This window comes from Saccoglossus kowalevskii, chromosome 4 (genome assembly GCF_978046115.1).
Source record: "Saccoglossus kowalevskii chromosome 4, keSacKowa6.1, whole genome shotgun sequence".
In the NCBI taxonomy this organism is placed as follows: domain Eukaryota; kingdom Metazoa; phylum Hemichordata; class Enteropneusta; family Harrimaniidae; genus Saccoglossus; species Saccoglossus kowalevskii.
This window is the reverse complement of record NC_140644.1, coordinates 34477387-34497286: the sequence shown is the minus strand read 5'-3', so window position 1 is coordinate 34497286 and position 19900 is coordinate 34477387. Positions and strand designations below refer to the sequence as shown.

Sequence of the window (19900 nt, the reverse complement as noted above, 5' to 3'; positions counted from 1 at the left end):
GCAGAAGTAGAGAGAGTGCAGTCCTGGGCAGTCCGAGAGAGTCCAGGGGCGAGCCTTGAGGCAGTCCAGTCTTGGGCGAGTCTTGGTTCAGCCTTGTGAGAGTCTTGGGGACTTTTCCCCAGGGCGCTGTGTCTGGTAGAGTGCTCGATTGATCGACTAAGACGAGAGCTGAAACGTATTTCGTTGTGTGTGCCTTATTTGACTGTAAAGTTAAAGTGACTTTCCCGATCCCGTACCTCAAGGGGACGAGATAGAGAGACGAGACGAGTTTCTCCCCTGGCAAGTGTGGAGAACCCCCGAGGAGAAGAATTTCCCCCTTGATACTTCATCAAAGGCGGCGGCTCGAAATGTTACATGGGGCGAGATCTATTCACCACACCTTTAAAAGTAATTATAAGTTAGATAACTATTTTGGATGAAATTAAAAACAAGAAAAATAGAATAGCTTTAACTAAATACCGTATTTCAGCACACTTTCTACGTATTGAGACAAGCCGTTACCAGGGTACTGATATAGATAATAGAGTATGTAATTTATGTAACAACGATGACTTGGGGAATGAAATACATTATATAATGCACTGCAAACATAATGATATTACTGGGCACAGGGATAAGTTTCTTAAATCATTGTATATTTATGCACCCAATCTACAAAATTTGTGTAAGAAAGATTTGTTTGTGCAGATTTTCTCTAGTAATGATAAATTTATCTCTACCAACTTAGCTAATTTTGTTTTTCAGATTATGAAATTATTTTAGTTTAGTTATTTAGTTAGTTGTATTGTTATTTCTTTTTGTTTTGTTTTTTTAGGACTTTACTCAAGCTCTGTATTGTGTACGTTCCAAATAATATATCTTGTATCCTTGCTCCCCATGGGCGCAATTGGTCTCGCATTTTTTCGGGGGGAGGGGGGGCGACCGCCCCTCCCGATGGCGCTACCACTCTACATATGTATCTCACCATCCTATGAAATAACCAATTTTTGGCCAGAGAGCCCTGCTGTGGTACGATTGTGGATTTGTCGGGCTACGTTGTGGTTGTGGTAAGTTCTGCAGTAAGTCTTACCTGCCGTGTTTTAAATGGTGGACCGTCACGGTACACCAACCTGGAGGAAGAAACTTTTACACTCGAAGCAGCATCTCTATTTTATTTTATTTATTTTCCATGACTTGTTTTAATAAAGAATTACATTATCGGCACGTCATTTTATTGTGGCCCACTGGTGGTAGATGTTTCAATCACACAGATGTTGCTGCATGTACTATTAGTCCTATATGACATGCAAGTAATTATCATAATCGTTATACTTGCTATTAAATATCGATTTATAGCAAGTTACAAGTGATGGCAATATACACTGCGTTATACGAATCCACACAACCGAGCTACGACTGCTTTTCCGAACACAGTTCAGAACAAAGATTATTCTTATGTAAATTATGTTAGGGATTGTTTTACAGTGGAAATTACGTTCACAAAAAACTACGTTCGAATAAATGATTGGAAAAGGGAGTTCAGAATTTGTCTCATTCACCAGAAATACACCCTAGGAAAATAACTAAGCATTGTATCGTGATTGATTGACCTAGTATATATAGCTTGATGGCCGTGAATATGTAAATGTACAGATATAGGTCACACAACTTGCGTCAACCATACACAAACGATACAATACGAAGGCATCTTATTTTTCAGAAGTGAACTTGAAATACAGAAGAGAAGAAATATACGTTCTATTCTGAAACTTTGTCATTAAAACTCCTATTTCATACACAGTAATAGAGCAGTCACATTCGTGTTTTCAGTGGCTGATAAGCAAGCGATCGTTCTATGTTCAGACAGCGATCGAGCAGAAAGCGAGCGGAAAAGGAAAGTGGGTCGGTCGGTTTCCAGTCAGAAAATTAGCAATGAAAGCAGGGAGAATACAGCCCCTCAGAACCTTCGAAGTCAAACAACGTATTTACAGTGTTACAGTAGGCGAAACGCGTACTACATTTGTGCGAATCGATATCACTCCATGACAAAACGACTCATTTTGCAGTGATAAGGCCCGCTATGCTTTGAACACATTAGCTGCAGTTCTGTAGCTCACTTGGTTTCGCTGTCGGTTATTTTGTTCGTCGTGGTGTTAACGCGAAACTATGGTTATGGTTATTATATGGTTATTTTGTTCGTCGTGGTGTTGACGCGAAACTATGGTTATGGTTATTATATGTGTGGCGATGAAACCCACGCGAAGGCGCAACCATCACCGTCCTTCAAATTTTGTTTTTTCTGAGTCTCAACGTAGATCTGTATACATTTTTCTTCTGTTTTGATTCCCTATTCATCAGATGGTCCGCATCTTATCTGTAAAGTGAAGTGAATCCAAAGGAACGCGTGTGTAATAGACATTACAATGCCAGTGACTTGTCATGATGTAAGTTTGACCGTTCTCTTACCTGTCATCCCCGCGACGAAATGGTAGCTCCGACCATTACCTTCATGCTCTGACTGTCTTGCCCTAAATCATTAAATCTGTCGCACGTGCAACACGTGGTGACTTCAAACACTAGCATGTATAGCGGTAAGCTGTGGATAACAATGATTCGACCTGGTGCATTGCAATGTTAGTTACATCATGGAGGTTTAAAGGGCGGCAGTCGTCGTCCTGTTTGAAATGGGACTCATAGCGACGTATGCGCCCAGAGTCATTTCGTGACATGCTTTAACCCAGCTCGTTCAAACATAACTTAAATATAATATATTTTGACTTATATATGCAATTTTTATGATAATTTGCTCTGCTTCATTGTCAGTCTTAATCTGTATGAGAATATTTGTGGTCTACTTCGTGTCACTTACTCATAATGTGATGATTATGTCCTATATGTTCTCACAAAAGTGCAAAAGTACATGGCTGATACTATGGCATTTAAATCTTGTAATTTTAATCCAGAAAGCAGATTTGTCGTGAGATTAGGTTTAAATGGAGATACCCCTTTAAATCTGTAATTAATAATGTTCCAAATGAAAAGTACCTTTAACCATGGAGGTAAAAGATACCTCCTATTCCTATTCTAAGTACGCTTTTATTGCAAATGTTTGAGAATATTGATATATTGATATAGATATAGGTTTGACCTCCCCGCGATGAAATAGTATCTCCCGATGTCTTTTTATAAATTATTAAACCTGTCGCGTGTGCTACACGTGATGAATGGAAAATAGGACGCTGCACAATGATCCGACCTGACGTATTGCATTGTTTGTTACAAAGATGTTGCGGTTCACTGCACTGAGGACGGGTGAATAACAAGGTACGTTAGTGATATATATGAGTATGCGTTTTTTTGTACGTTGTAGGGGGCTACAGTTGGAGCGATTTATGTTCTCAGAATGTATTACTTTATTGTACTTTTCATCAAAACCTCAAATATGGGGTACGATTTTATTCTATGTGGAGCGATATCGTACATGGAACCTTTTATTTGATACAAAGAACCGATGTTAATTTTTAATACAGTCTTGATGTTATACTGTTCATATTACTGGTCATTCCAGAGACTAATAGCATCGATATCACGCTAGCGACAACAAAAATGGCGACAGCAGCAATATTCACCGAACGTAAACAATATGCATCACATCGCTTTTAGCCGTTGGGTAGACTTCCCGGGAACATGGAAACCACATTTTTGTTTAAATAAGCTTGTGAATAAAGTCATTATCACAGGGAGCCCAGGAACTATAATTAACCACAGTCCCTCAACACTGAGGGACTGTGAATCAACTGTACGCACTCCCACACGGGCGCTTGCAACAGGATTTATGGTTAAGGGAGATATATGGAAAGCCACAGATATCTTAAGGTAGCGAGACTATTATTTGTGTTGAAAATTACGATTTTCACATTTATTTATTAATTGATGAAATGCACTATAAACTTTCATATGATAAAGTCAACATAACATAGAATGTCATGTAAGTTGGTTAAAATGTATATTTTCTGAAGGGAAGCAAGGCAGCCTCAATAGTGTTTTCCAAAATCAACAATACAGGTTTAATCTGTGTGCCTATAAGTTTCAAAGATAAACTCAAGACAAAGCAATGTTAGGATGTGTTATCAGTAGCTATCTGACACACAATGAGTGTTTCCAAACATTCGAGTGGTTTGTCTCCGCCCCTGTTTGTTTCACAGATTAGCATTTGCATATGAATGTGTCAGGCACAAGGTCACACAGCCACTGAAAAAAATCATTGATTTTGGTGTTTTCATATGCCGAATTTATCCAATTATAGCTATCCCATTCCTCTATTTTTTTGGTTTCTAATAGCCTTACACATTTGGATGCCCCTACACATGGTAAAACAGACCTTGATGGGAAAACAAATTGATTGTGCCGATACACAAGCTTGAAAATCTTTGCTGTTACTTCATGGACGTTTTCTAGGAGTTTATGTTTTTCAAAATACAAGGTCTTTAACAAAAAATAACGTATACTTATTGTCGTCGGATTAACACCAACTTTTCACAGCTTTAAGGTGACAATGAGAGGAACTTGAATGTGTCCAGACAAACTATTTCATCGATTATTTACCAACGAGTTGTGGTTTGAGTTGGGGGCAATGTGACTAAAACAGTAATTGAAATTCAGCACACTATTTTTTTAAAACGCGTTGCTTGAATAAAACTGACCAGACACATTCAATTTACCAGACTATTGAACAACAAGGAAAAGTGAAAAAAATACTTCTTATCGCCAGCGTAAATGCGTAATTATTTTTTTTACAGAAAAAGTAATTTTTCACCTTTGATTGAGTAACGCGTCGTAGAATGCAGATACGGGCATGCAAAATACACTTGTGAAAAGCTTGAAGTCTGGCGATTCTAAAAATATATACTTTCCCGGGTCTATTTGTAGTCATTTAGTCACAATTAGAAGATGAAAACAAGTATGCAAATAATAGTCTCGCTACCTTAAGTTGTGAAATATTATGTCATGTAGTGCATTTACCATGTTGTGTAGTGCATTTACCATGTTGTGTGGTGCATTTACCATGTTGTGTGGTGCATTTACCATGTTGTGTGGTGCATTTACCATGTTGTGTGGTGCATTTACCATGTTGTGTGGTGCATTTACCATGTTGTGTGGTGCATTTACCATGTTGTGTGGTGCATTTACCATGTTGTGTAGTGCATTTACCATGTTGTGTAGTGCATTAACCATGTTGTGTAGTGCATTTACCTTGTTGTGTAGTGCATTTACGATGTTGTGTAGTGCATTTACGATGTTGTGTAGTGCATTTACCTTGTTGTGTAGTGCATTTACCATGTTGTGTAGTGCATTTACCTTGTTGTGTAGTGCATTTACGATGTTGTGTAGTGCATTTACCTTGTTGTGTAGTGCATTTACCATGTTGTGTAGTGCATTTACCATGTTATGTAGTGCATTTACCTTGTTGTGTAGTGCATTTACCTTGTTGTGTAGTGCATTTATCATGCTGTGTAGTGCATTTACCTTGTTGTGTAGTGCATTTACCTTGTTGTGTAGTGCATTCACCATGTTGTGCAGTGCATTTACCTTGTTGTGTAGTGCATTTACCATGTTGTGTAGTGCATTTACCATGTTATGTAGTGCATTTACCTTGTTGTGTAGTGCATTTACCATGTTGTGTAGTGCATTTACCTTGTTGTGTAGTGCATTTACGATGTTGTGTAGTGCATTTACCATGTTGTGTAGTGCATTTACGATGTTGTGTAGTGCATTTACCTTGTTGTGTAGTGCATTTACCATGTTATGTAGTGCATTTACCTTGTTGTGTAGTGCATTTACCATGTTGTGCAGTGCATTTACCTTGTTGTGTAGTGCATTTACCATGTTGTGCAGTGCATTTACCTTGTTGTGTAGTGCATTTACCATGTTGTGTAGTGCATTTACCATGTTGTGTAGTGCATTTACCTTGTTGTGTAGTGCATTTACCATGTTGTGTAGTGCATTTACAATGTTGGGTGGTGCATTTACCATGTTGTGTAGTGCATTTACCATGTTGTGTAGTGCATTTACCATGTTGTGTAGTGCATTTACCATGTTGTTTGGTGCATTTACCTTGTTATGTAGTGCATTTACCATGTTGTGTAGTGCATTTACCATGTTGTGCGGTGCATTTACCATGTTGTGTAGTGCATTTACTTTGTTGTGTAGTGTATTTATCACATGACAGGTGTACTGAGCAGCTGCATCAATTAGCAAAGAATTTTGCCCCAATAATAGAATGACCTATAAATTAGTTTTGAGGAATGCGGCATATGGAATTGTGTATGGAATGTTCAATATATTAAATATTCGTCAGTGTGATTCCCATGAGGCCATTTCCAGTTTAGTCCAGTGTGAATTAGTTTGTAACCAGGCTACCATTTTAAAAATTGCTAAAAATAAATATAATTCACATAATTGTGAAGAAATCTGTACTTTAGTCAGTCTATTATTTGGCCTGTACATACTTCCTTGATTAGTAGTTTTAATTGAATTAAAATACTATTTTCATTGAAAATCAAACTTTAGAATCAGTTACAGGAACAGGGATCTGTTTAGGTTTGAAAACTAAAAATATTTTTTGCAGTATTAACAGATGATTGGGATTCATTCATGAACTCTAACGAATCACTGAACAGCATTGTCAGATTGCATTGCCCCGAAAGCGCGGCACAATTGGAGGCGTGCTTACGAACCACACCGAGTTTACGATTCGGTTAGCCTCGCTCAACTGGTTCGTAACCAGTCTTGTGATTGGTTCTTGACAAATTCTGAACAGGCCACGCCACCTGTGCGTGCTTTCTGTGTAACCGTTAATTGTTCGTAAATGGATTCTATTTTTGTAGTTTTCTTGATTTATTCTAGTGATATCGGTAAAATAAAAGTCTTTGGCGAAATTTGAAAGAGCAACTAATATTGTTCAAGCTCGTATTTTTTATAGATTTTATTTTTTATTCTTTTCGTCTGTTTTTCGAGTTTAAAATATATGGGCTCACTTGACCCTTCATCCCTTGTCTATTTCTTACACTAGACACCAGCCGGCACCCCCCTGCTCATAGGTACTGCGTAATTGATAGATGCACTACACAACATGGTAAATGCACTACATAACATGATAAATGCACTACACAACATGGTAAATGCACTACACAACAAGGTAAATGCACTATATAACATGATAAATGCACTACATAACATGGTAAATGCACTACACAACAAGGTAAATGCACTATATAACATGATAAATGCACTACATAACATGGTAAATGCACTACACAACATGGTAAATGCACTACATAACATGGTAAATGGACTACATAACATGGTAAATGGACTACATAACATGGTAAATGGACTACATAACATGGTAAATGCACTACACAACATGGTAAATGCACTACACAACATGGTAAATGCACTACATAACATGATAAATGCACTACACAACATGGTAAATGCACTACATAACATAGTAAATGCACTACATAACATGATAAATGCACTACACAACAAGGTAAATGCACTACACAACAAAGTAAATGCACTACACAACATAGTAAATGCACTACATAACATGATAAATGCACTACATAACATAATAAATGCACTACACAACAAGGTAAATGCACTATATAACATGATAAATGCACTACACAACATGGTAAATTCACTACATAACAAGGTAAATGCACTACACAACATGGTAAATGCACTACATAACATGGTAAATGGACTACATAACATGGTAAATGGACTACATAACATGGTAAATGGACTACATAACATGGTAAATGCACTACACAACATGGTAAATGCACTACACAACATGGTAAATGCACTACATAACATGATAAATGCACTACACAACATGGTAAATGCACTACATAACATAGTAAATGCACTACATAACATGATAAATGCACTACACAACAAGGTAAATGCACTACACAACAAAGTAAATGCACTACACAACATAGTAAATGCACTACATAACATGATAAATGCACTACATAACATAATAAATGCACTACACAACAAGGTAAATGCACTATATAACATGATAAATGCACTACATAACATGGTAAATGCACTACATAACATGATAAATGCACTACACAACAAGGTAAATGCACTACACAACATGGTAAATGCACTTCATAACATGGTAAATGGACTACATAACATGGTAAATGCACTACACAACATGGTAAATGCACTACATAACATGATAAATGCACTACACAACATGGTAAATACACTACATAACATAGTAAATGCACTACATAACATGATAAATGCACTACACAACAAGGTAAATGCACTACACAACAAAGTAAATGCACTACACAACATAGTAAATGCACTACATAACATGATAAATGCACTACATAACATAATAAATGCACTACACAACAAGGTAAATGCACTATATAACATGATAAATGCACTACATAACATGGTAAATGCACTACACAACATGGTAAATGCACTACACAACAAGGTAAATGCACTACACAACATTGTAAATGCACAACATAACATGGTAAATGCACTACATAACATGATAAATGCACTACATAACATGGTAAATGCACTACACAACATCGTAAATGCACCACATAACATAATAAATGCACTACACAACATCGTAAATGCACTACATGACATGGTAAATGCACTACATAATATGATAAATGCACTACACAACATCGTAAATGCACCACATAACATAATAAATGCACTACACAACATCGTAAATGCGCTACATGACATGGTAAATGCACTACATAATACGATAAATGCACTACATGACATGGTAAATGCACTACATAATATGATATTGTACGACTTAAGATAGCTGTGGCTTTCCATAGAGATAGGCTTGGGTAGGGTTATATACTAGTATAGAAATAAAGACTTTTTTATAGATTTTATTTTTCATTCTGTTCGTCTGTTTTTTTCCAGTTTAAATAATATGAGCTGGTTGGAGCCTTCATCTCTTGCCTATTTCTTACACTAGATACCACCCGATACCCCCCCCCCCCCCCATATAGACTGCATACAGTTGATCATAGTTCCTGGGCTCCCTGTAATTATATAGCAAAAACGGTACAATTAGTGTGTTTGATTTATAAATAAATGGTTCTGGCGAGCTAGAAATGTTAGCACAAAAACAGCACTTCTACATTTGAATGGTTTGCATACAATTTCTTGCAATGTAAACCGTGAATTATATAATAAAACAACGTACGCACGCTTATTATTTACATATAAAACAACTGAAGACTTCAACGCCACGACCCCTGACCCACCGTGACCTGGAAGTTGATGACCCAAACGACTTGAATCCAGGTCTGCTGGATCCTTGTATAACCAATGCAGAATTTAAGCTACTTTTTTATCAATATCTCAAAAAATATTGGAGCTAGACACACAAACTTTGAACTTGGTCAAGTATTTATATTAAATCAGAATATATTGAATAACAAGGTTCGTAAGCTGCCATGCGGTACATCAAATAGAAAGCCCTCATTTAAATTTCTTAAAAACAAAAAATGCCAAAAAAAAAAAAAATACCAGTAAATACAAACAGTAAAAGTAACAGAGAGGGTAAAAAATGAAGCCGGGTTCTGGGCTTGAACCCAGGTCTCTCAGTTGAGGTTGATCCCATGGAGAACCAATGTAGATTTTAAGCTACTTTTTTTACCAATATCTAAAAAAATATAAGACACGAATTTTGAACTTGGCCAAGTATTTATATTAAGTATTTATATCTATCTATCTATCTATCTATTAAATCAGGATATATAGTAAAATGAAAACAGTTGAATAAATGTTTTTTGACTTATTGCACTAACAAGCCAAAGTTAACATAACCAATGACAGATGCCACGAACGAAAACTTTCCCCTCCTATACCTTACCCTTCTCATTTATGATTCGGGCAACATAAAATTGGGTGTTATAATGAATATTTGATATACGTTTCATTCAATAAAGTGTGTCTATCCAGATTTAATCTGAATGTTAGTTTGTGCATTTCCAGAGAACAATCAAGCATTGTAACATTGGGAGGGGGGGGTATCCTTGTTGAACACCTGTCCCTTAAAGGGGAACTGCTCAATCCCATGGATTACACCAAAGAATCATGGGACACTATTGTTTATGTTATTTACAATGTTAATCTATCTTTTGTTATCCATTGTTATTCTAGTCCAGAAAGTAAATTTGTTGTGAGATTAGGCTTAACTGGAAGGTGCCCCTTTAACTTGTAGACATTATAGTCAATATATTATTGAAGATATGATTTTGATATAATGTGATACATGTAGTACCACATAGTGGTGTACAGTGTATAGGTTTACCACATATAGTCATTATTGAAATAAATATTAAACAAATGGTAATTTTTCAAATAATTTCCCAGAAATTTAATATAATTTGATTAAAGCATAGACCCTCTGTTGATTAAAGCATTGTCTTGCCATGTCTCTGAGGTTTCCGGCAAATCCAGTCTACCATTTACTCTCTCTGGCATTCTTCTTCGACTCATAAATAATGTGCTTCCAAATTTGAATGGAATTAAGTGTGCCACTATCTATCATGAATGAAAGAACAATCCATGCTTTTTGAGAAAGTAAGAAATACCACCTCAAGGCTTAGGTCAGGTAACTGGGTCACAGGGTCATCCTTTTTTGCACATAGTATACAGATAGCGGTCATCAGACATGTGATACAAAATCCAGTTGACATTTACATGCAAGCTAGAAAATTTATTCTGGAGGAAATTATTAAATTGCAAATTTCTCCGTCAAACATTGTAACAATTTCTCTCAGTGTGACAGCTGATAATTTTTTTTCTTCCTATAGAGAGTGATCATTTTTTCCTCTTTTTTTTTAATCATCATAATTACCAAAAATTGTATATACATTAAGGAGAGCAGCAGAATATCACTTTGTTATGAATCAACAATTTCCATAATTTTTCAAGAAATGTGTACGATGTTACGATGACATCATTTCTGAATCTAATCAATCCTATTCAATTGTTTAATTTTATCAGTAAATCGTTAGATAATAATATAATGATCATAGTAGTAATAATAATTACAAAATAAGTCAACTTATAATATTATATATTACATTGGATTTGAAGGTTGTTCTGTTATGTTTATTTTTAATATAAGTGGGTAAATAATTCTAGTGTTGGGAAAAAATCTAATGCTCAATCCCATGGATTGCACCAAGTGCTCATGGGTAATTAACTCTGCCTCTGTCCACTAAGTAAATGAATGCTTATCTTTCCCCCTGTCCCGTTAATGCCACAAAACAACAACTGATATAAACATGCTTTGAATGGATTACAATTTGCTTGTTTAAATATAACATAACAATTGAATTTCAAACACAGTACATGTTAGTCTGTTCAGTCATTTGCTTCAAACACAGAGCTAGCTCCATATGCCATGATTTTAAACATTGCGCTCTGTAATATATACATCATCGAGCAAAAGTGACGCCCATTAGTAAATGCAGCAGTTCACCGGATACTGAACACAAAACCAGATTGTGTGCTAAACAGTCGCGAAGAAAATCCACCGACTTGTCTGTTTCCGTTGGGTTGGTCTATTGTTGGTACTGATCTAGTATACAGTAAAACTGAGAACAAGCCTTTCTGTGCACATTCCGTATAAACACTACTTGGTACTCCTCCAGACTGCTAATACAACAAGTGGGAAAATACTTCCGGTTACTCCAAGTCAGATCTGTACACAATTATAGTAATATGTCAGATGGGGTAGTACCAAATTATTGTAATATGTCAGATGGGATGGTACCAAATTATTGTAATATGTCAGACGGGGTAGTAAAAAATTAAATGTAATATGTCAGATGGGATAGTACCAAATTATTTTAATATGTCGAATGAGGAAGTACCAAATTATTGTAATATGTCAGATGGGGTAGTATCAAATTATTATAATATGTCAGATGGGGTTGTAACAAATTATTGTAATATGTCGAATGAGGAAGTACCAAATTATTGTAATATGTCAGATGGGGTAGTATCAAATTATTATAATATGTCAGATGGGGTTGTAACAAATTATTGTAATATGTCAGATGGGGTAGTACCAAATTATTGTAATATTTCAGATGGGGTAGTATCAAATTATTATAATATGTCAGATGGGGTTGTAACAAATTATTGTAATATGTCAAATGAGGAAGTACCAAATTATTGTAATATGTCAGATGGGGTAGTACCAAATTATTATAATATGTCAGATGGGGTTGTAACAAAATATTGTAATATGTCAAATGAGGAAGTACCAAATTATTGTAATATGTCAGATGGGATAGTACCAAATTATTATTATAATATGTCAGATGGGATGGTACCAAATTATTATAATATGTCAGATGGGATAAACCAAATTATTGTATTATGTCAGATGGGATGGTACCAAATTATTGTAATATGTCAGACGGGGTAGTAAAAAATTATTGTAATATGTCAGATGGGGTAGTACTAAATTATTGTAATATGTAAAATGAGGAAGTACCAAATTATTGTAATATGTCAGATGGGGTAGTACCAAATTATTGTATTATGTCAGATGGGGTAGTACCAAATTATTGTAATATGTCAATTGAGGAAGTACCAAATTATTGTAATATGTCAGATGGGATAGTACCAAATTATTGTAATATGTCAGATGGGGTAGTATCAAATTATTATAATATGTCAGATGGGGTAGTACCAAATTATTGTAATATGTCAAATGAGGAAATACCAAATTATTGTAATATGTCAGTTGGGGTAGTATCAAATTATTATAATATGTCAGATGGGGTAGTAACAAATTATTGTAATATGTCAAATGAGGAAATACCAAATTATTGTATTATGTCAAATGAGGAAATACCAAATTATTGTAATATGTCAGATGGGGAAATACCAAATTATTGTAATATGTCAGATGGGGTAGTACCAAATTATTGTAATATGTCAAATGAGGAAATACCAAATTATTGTAATATGTCAGTTGGGTAGTAGCAAATTATTGTAATATGTCAGATGGGGTAGTACCAAATTATTGTATTATGTCAGATGGGATAGTACCAAATTATTGTAATATGTCTGATGGGGTAGTACCAAATTATTGTATTATGTCAGATGGGATATTACCAAATTATTGTAATATGTCAGATGGTGTAGTACCAAATTATTGTAATATGTCAGATGGGGTAGTACCAAATTATTGTATTATGTCAGATGGGATATTACCAAATTATTGTAATATGTCAGATGGTGTAGTACCAAGTTATTGTAATATGTCAGCCGGGGTAGTACCAAAATATTGTAATATGTCAGATGGGATAGTACCAAATTATTGTAATATGTCAGATGGGGTAGTACCAAAATATTGTAATATGTCAAATGAGGAAGTACCAAATTATTGTAATATGTCAGATGGGGTAGTACCAAGTTATTGTAACATGTCTGCCGGGGTAGTACCAAATTATTGTAATATGTCAGATGGGATAGTACCAAATTATTGTATTATGTCAGATGGGGTAGTACCAAATTATTGTAATATGTCTGATGGGGTAGTACCAAATTATTGTATTATGTCAGATGGGATATTACCAAATTATTGTAATATGTCAGATGGTGTAGTACCAAATTATTGTAATATGTCAGATGGGGTAGTACCAAATTATTGTATTATGTCAGATGGGATATTACCAAATTATTGTAATATGTCAGATGGTGTAGTACCAAGTTATTGTAATATGTCAGCCGGGGTAGTACCAAAATATTGTAATATGTCAGATGGGATAGTACCAAATTATTGTAATATGTCAGATGGGGTAGTACCAAGTTATTGTAACATGTCTGCCGGGGTAGTACCAAATTATTATAATATGTCAGATGGGGTTGTAACAAATTATTGTAATATGTCAAATGAGGAAGTACCAAATTATTGTAATATGTCAGATGGGATAGTACCAAATTATTGTATTATGTCAGATGGGGTAGTACCAAATTATTGTAATATGTCAATTGAGGAAGTACCAAATTATTGTAATATGTCAGATGGTATAGTACCAAATTATTGTAATATGTCAGATGGGGTAGTACCAAATTATTGTAATGTGTCAAATGAGGAAGTACCAAATTATTGTAATATGTCAGATGGGGTAGTACCAAATTATTGTATTATGTCAGATGGGGTAGTACCAAATTATTGTAATATGTCAATTGAGGAAGTACCAAATTATTGTAATATGTCAGATGGGATAGTACCAAATTATTGTAATATGTCAGATGGGGTAGTATCAAATTATTATAATATGTCAGATGGGGTAGTAACAAATTATTGTAATATGTCAGATTGGGTAGTACCAAATTATTGTAATATGTCAGATTGGGTAGTACCAAATTATTGTAATATGTCAGATGGGATAGTACCAAATTATTGTAATATGTCAGATGGGGTAGTATCAAATTATTATAATATGTCAGATGGGGTAGTAACAAATTATTGTAATATGTCAGATTGGGTAGTACCAAATTATTGTAATATGTCAGATGGGGTAGTACCAAATTATTGTATTATGTCAGATGGGATATTACCAAATTATTGTAATATGTCAGATGGTGTAGTACCAAATTATTATAATATGTCAGATGGGGTAGTAACAAATTATTGTAATATGTCAAATGAGGAAATACCAAATTATTATATTATGTCAGATGGGGGTAGTACCAAATTATTGTATTATGTCAGATGGGATATTACCAAATTATTGTAATATGTCAGATGGTGTAGTACCAAGTTATTGTAATATGTCAGCCGGGGTAGTACCAAAATATTGTAATATGTCAGATGGGATAGTACCAAATTATTGTATTATGTCAGATGGGGTAGTACCAAATTATTGTAATATGTCAGATGGGATAGTACCAAATTATTGTAATATGTCAATTGAGGAAGTACCAAATTATTGTAATATGTCAGATGGGGTAGTACCAAATTATTGTATTATGTCAGATGGGATAGTACCAAATTATTGTAATATGTCAGATGGGGTAGTACCAAATTATTGTATTATGTCAGATGGGATATTACCAAATTATTGTAATATGTCAGATGGTGTAGTACCAAATTATTGTAATATGTCAGATGGGGTAGTACCAAATTATTGTATTATGTCAGATGGGATATTACCAAATTATTGTAATATGTCAGATGGTGTAGTTATTGTAATATGTCAGCCGGGGTAGTACCAAAATATTGTAATATGTCAGATGGGATAGTACCAAATTATTGTAACATGTCAGATGGGGTTGTAACAAATTATTGTAATATGTCAAATGAGGAAGTACCAAATTATTGTAATATGTCAGATGGGATAGTACCAAATTATTATAATATGTCAGATGGGGTTGTAACAAATTATTGTAATATGTCAAATGAGGAAGTACCAAATTATTGTAATATGTCAGATGGGATAGTACCAAATTATTGTATTATGTCAGATGGGGTAGTACCAAATTATTGTAATATGTCAGATGGGATAGTACCAAATTATTATAATATGTCAGATGGGGTTGTAACAAATTATTGTAATATGTCAAATGAGAAAGTACCAAATTATTGTAATATGTCAGATGGGATAGTACCAAATTATTGTAATATGTCAGATGGGATAGTACCAAATTATTGTATTATGTCAGATGGGGTAGTACCAAATTATTGTAATATGTCAATTGAGGAAGTACCAAATTATTGTAATATGTCAGATGGGATAGTACCAAATTATTGTATTATGTCAGATGGGGTAGTACCAAATTATTGTAATATGTCAATTGAGGAAGTACCAAATTATTGTAATATGTCAGATGGTATAGTACCAAATTATTGTAATATGTCAGGTGGGGTAGTACCAAATTATTGTAATGTGTCAAATGAGGAAGTACCAAATTATTGTAATATGTCAGATGGGGTAGTACCAAATTATTGTATTATGTCAGATGGGGTAGTACCAAATTATTGTAATATGTCAATTGAGGAAGTACCAAATTATTTTAATATGTCAGATGGGATAGTACCAAATTATTGTAATATGTCAGATGGGGTAGTATCAAATTATTATAATATGTCAGATGGGGTAGTAACAAATTATTGTAATATGTCAGATTGGGTAGTAACAAATTATTGTAATATGTCAGATTGGGTAGTACCAAATTATTGTAATATGTCAGATGGGGTAGTACCAAATTATTGTAATATGTCAGATGGGGTAGTACCAAATTATTGTAGTATGTCCGATGGAGTAGTACCAAATTATTGTATTATGTCAGATGGGATAGTACTAAATTATTGTAATATGTCAGATGGGGTAGTACCAAATTATTGTAATATGTCAGATGGGGTAGTACCAAATTATTGTAATATGTCAGATGGGGTAGTACCAAATTATTGTATTATGTCAGATGGGATAGTACCAAATTATTGTAATATGTTATATGGGGTAGTACCAAATTATTGTAATATGTCAGGTGGGGTAGTACCAAATTATTGTAATGTGTCAAATGAGGAAGTACCAAATTATTGTAATATGTCAGATGGGGTAGTACCAAATTATTGTATTATGTCAGATGGGGTAGTACCAAATTATTGTAATATGTCAATTGAGGAAGTACCAAATTATTTTAATATGTCAGATGGGATAGTACCAAATTATTGTAATATGTCAGATGGGGTAGTATCAAATTATTATAATATGTCAGATGGGGTAGTAACAAATTATTGTAATATGTCAGATTGGGTAGTAACAAATTATTGTAATATGTCAGATTGGGTAGTACCAAATTATTGTAATATGTCAGATGGGGTAGTACCAAATTATTGTAATATGTCAGATGGGGTAGTACCAAATTATTGTAGTATGTCCGATGGAGTAGTACCAAATTATTGTATTATGTCAGATGGGATAGTACTAAATTATTGTAATATGTCAGATGGGGTAGTACCAAATTATTGTAATATGTCAGATGGGGTAGTACCAAATTATTGTAATATGTCAGATGGGGTAGTACCAAATTATTGTATTATGTCAGATGGGATAGTACCAAATTATTGTAATATGTTATATGGGGTAGTACCAAATTATTGTAATATGTCAGATGGTGTAGTACCAAATTATTGTATTATGTCAGATGGGATAGTACCAAATTATTGTAATATGTTAGATGGGGTAGTACCAAATTATTGTAATATGTCAGATGGGGTAGTACCAAATTATTGTATTATGTCAGATGGGATAGTACCAAATTATTGTAATATCTATTGAGTATTAATTTACATATCCCTACATGTCTGAAATCGCATACACAATAGGTACCCAAGAGCTAATACATGCAGAGGTTATAGACATGCAGATGCTGATATCTTGTGTGTTAAATTTCTCTAATTAATTTGGAAATTGTTGTATCAAGAACATGTATTCAGTGTTTAATTTGTACCAGAATTTAAGTATAAAAGATTCATACATGACCTTAATCACTGTTACTAAAAAAAGACGGTTATTGTTAAAAGGTGTGAATCTGCCTAATCCCTCAAGGATGCGTGTCACGCTGTGTACGCCCTCTATTGCTTGAGATTTCAAGGTCCACCATTTTGTTTAATTTTTGTGTTGATTACTTGATGTCCTGCGAATTTGAAATTTCCAGCTCGTTTTCGATAAAATATCCAAGTTTAATGCACAAGCTCTGCGAAGAACTACATGTACATTTCGGATGAGTACTCTTTGTGACTGTGATACATGTACATTTATTTTTATTTGCTAGTTCTGCAAATTGCATGATACAGCGCATGCTTTTTCCTGGTAGAAATAATAATATCTTGATGACATCATTTTAGAAAACAAATTTCAGAATGTATATGTACATATATATGCTACATACAATTATAGACACACTAGTTGCCAGGAAATTCTACTCACGTTAGAAATTCTACCCCATCATATTGTGAAAAGTTAAGTTATGTGAATTTCCTTTTTTTTGATTGAGGATATCATTTTAAATTGTAAACATAGGATTATAGTCAACTAACTATTTAAGACATTTATATAAATTAGTGTAAATAAATTTATTTTGTATGAACTGTCATGAAAATATATTTGGTTTTCTGTAGACAATGAGTTTCCTTCTATCTTTCATAACATCTAAAAAAGAGTTCAGGTTCATTAATATGTGTAAATAACTGGTGAACATACATAGCAACACCAAAACATTGAGAATGCAAACACTTGGAGGTGAAAAATGGTAGAATGGAATATTGAATAACATTTTCACGTAACCATGATTTGGACTGGTTGGAAATTAAAAACTTTTTATGTAACACTGTTTTGGACTAGTCAATAATTAAAAACTTTTATGTAACCCTGTTTTAGATTGGCCAATAATTGAAATCTTTCCCGTAACTACTAGTATATGCATATTTCACAAATTCACACCACATAATTGCATTACCATACACAAATTAAAAAAAGTCATACCAGATAGATATTGGTATAAATTCCATGCCATGAGATATTTCTAAAGTAGGCCTTGCTTGCTATTATTTAAGATAAGACTGTGCTGTTAATGCTGATAATGGTGTTTTTATTATTTCTGTTACAGTAAATTATACACTAGACAAGAGACAATGAAAACACAGTTCCATTGATAAATAGAATTCAATGTGAACACAACATATTTCAAAAATGGCACCTGATGGTGGATGGGGCTGGTTTATTGTTTGTAGTGCTCATATGAATGAACTATTTTTCGATGGATTAGCTGCATCAGTGGCAGTACTGCTTGTACGACTGAAGGAATATTTTGGTGAGGGTGCAGGAAAGATATCTCTTATAGCATCTATCGGGCTTTTCGTATTTCATTGTTCTGGTAAGTAAACTTGTCATAGTGTTTCATTGTTCCAGTAAGTACACTTGTCATTGTGTTTCATTGTTTTGGTGAGTACACTTACCATCCTGTTTTATTGTTCCAGTAAGTACACATGTCATTGTGTTTCATTGTTTTGGTAAGTACACTTGTCATTGTGTTTCATTGATCCAGTAAGTAAACTTGTCATTGTGTTTCATTGTTATGGTAAGTACACTTGTCATTGTGTTTCATCGTTCCAGTAAGTACACTTGTCATTGTGTTTTATTGTTCCAGTAAGTACACTTGTCATTGTGTTTTATTGTTCCAGTAAGTACACTTGCCATTGTGTTTCATTGTTCCATTAAGTACACTTGTCATTGCGTTTCATTGTTCCAGTAAGTACACTTGTCATTGTGTTTTATTGTTCCAGTAAGTACAGTTGTCATCGTGTTTTATTGTTCCATTAAGTACACTTGTCATTGTGTTTCATTGTTATGGTAAGTACTCTTGTCATTGCGTTTCATTGTTCCAGTAAGTACACTTGTCATTGTGTTTAATTGTTTTCGTACGTACACTTGTCATTTGTTTTATTGTTCCAGTAAGTACACTTGTCATTGTGTTTTATTGTTCCAGTAAGTACACTTGCCATGCTGTTTCATTGTTCTATTGTTCCATTAAGTACACTTGTCATTGTGTTTCATTGTTATGGTAAGTACACTTGTCATTACGTTTCATTGTTTTCGTAAGTACACTTGTCATTGTGTTTTATTGTTCCAGTAAGTACACTCGTCATTGTATTTCATTGTTTTTGAAAGTGCACTTGTCACTGTGTTTCATTGTTCAAGTAAGTACACTTGTCATTGTGTTTCATTGTTATAGTAAGTACACTTGTCATTGCGTTTCATTGATCCAGTAAGTACACTTGTCATTGTGTTTC

General features: G+C 34.2%; 1 protein-coding gene and 1 long non-coding RNA gene across 2 annotated transcripts in view; one reads left to right on the top strand and one right to left on the bottom strand.

Moving 5' to 3' along the window:
• Positions 1–2305: 2305 nt before the first annotated feature.
• Positions 2306–2706, bottom strand: LOC144356791 (uncharacterized). Its single transcript, XR_013421527.1, has 2 exons — positions 2446–2706; positions 2306–2353 (listed from the first exon to the last, which is right to left on the bottom strand). It is a non-coding gene; the product is annotated as an uncharacterized LOC144356791 (long non-coding RNA).
• Positions 2707–3167: 461 nt separating this feature from the next.
• LOC102801909 (monocarboxylate transporter 13-like) overlaps positions 3168–19900 on the top strand; it is a 30113-nt gene continuing 13380 nt past the window's right edge. The window contains exons 1-2 of the mRNA XM_085498089.1: positions 3168–3303; positions 18718–18984. Coding sequence (XP_085354215.1) covers positions 18801–18984 — 184 coding nt within the window. The 5' untranslated portion in view covers positions 3168–3303; positions 18718–18800. The remainder of the gene's footprint in view (positions 3304–18717; positions 18985–19900) is intronic.